The sequence below is a fragment of the Nestor notabilis genome, unplaced genomic scaffold (genome assembly GCF_000696875.1).
Source record: "Nestor notabilis isolate BGI_N333 unplaced genomic scaffold, ASM69687v1 scaffold25087, whole genome shotgun sequence".
Taxonomy (NCBI): domain Eukaryota; kingdom Metazoa; phylum Chordata; class Aves; order Psittaciformes; family Psittacidae; genus Nestor; species Nestor notabilis.
This window is the reverse complement of record NW_009935569.1, coordinates 1-495: the sequence shown is the minus strand read 5'-3', so window position 1 is coordinate 495 and position 495 is coordinate 1. Positions and strand designations below refer to the sequence as shown.

At 58.8% G+C, this 495-nt stretch overlaps 1 protein-coding gene across 1 annotated transcript in view; it reads left to right on the top strand.

The window, feature by feature from the left end:
* The window catches only part of GIF (gastric intrinsic factor (vitamin B synthesis)), a gene marked incomplete at both ends in the record, with an annotated part of 4,823 nt that extends 4,340 nt beyond the window's left edge, over positions 1–483 (top strand). Inside the window, one exon of the mRNA XM_010017912.1 lies at positions 364–483. Within this exon, the coding sequence (XP_010016214.1) occupies positions 364–483 (120 nt within the window). The remainder of the gene's footprint in view (positions 1–363) is intronic.
* Between the last annotated feature and the right edge of the window lie 12 nt (positions 484–495).

Genomic DNA, 495 nt, shown 5'->3' with positions numbered 1-495 from the left:
TCCTCCCCATTATCTTCCCATTGTCCCTCCATCACCTCCCCATTATCTTCCCATTGTCCCTCCATCACCTCCCCATTATCTTCCCATTGTCCCTCCATCACCTCCCCATTATCTTCCCATTGTCTCTCCATCACCTCCCCATTATCTTCCTATGGTCCCTCCATCACCTCCCCATCACCTTCCCATTGTCCCTCCATCACCTCCCCATCGTCTTCCCATTGTCCCTCCATCACCTCCCCATCACCTTCCCATTGTCTGTCCATCACCTCCCCATCATCTTTCCATGGTCCCCCCATCACCTCCTCATCCTCTCCCCATCACCTCCCCATCACCTCCCATCCTCCCCCGTGCTTTGCTCCGCAGAGGTGGAAGGTGTCCCCAAGACCACCCTCTACAGCGTCAGCCTGGCCGCCCTCAGCCTGTGCCTGGCCGGGGTTGGTGGTTACCAGGAGGCCTCGGTGGTGCTGGCCAAGCAGCTGCTGAGCCCCGAGAGCC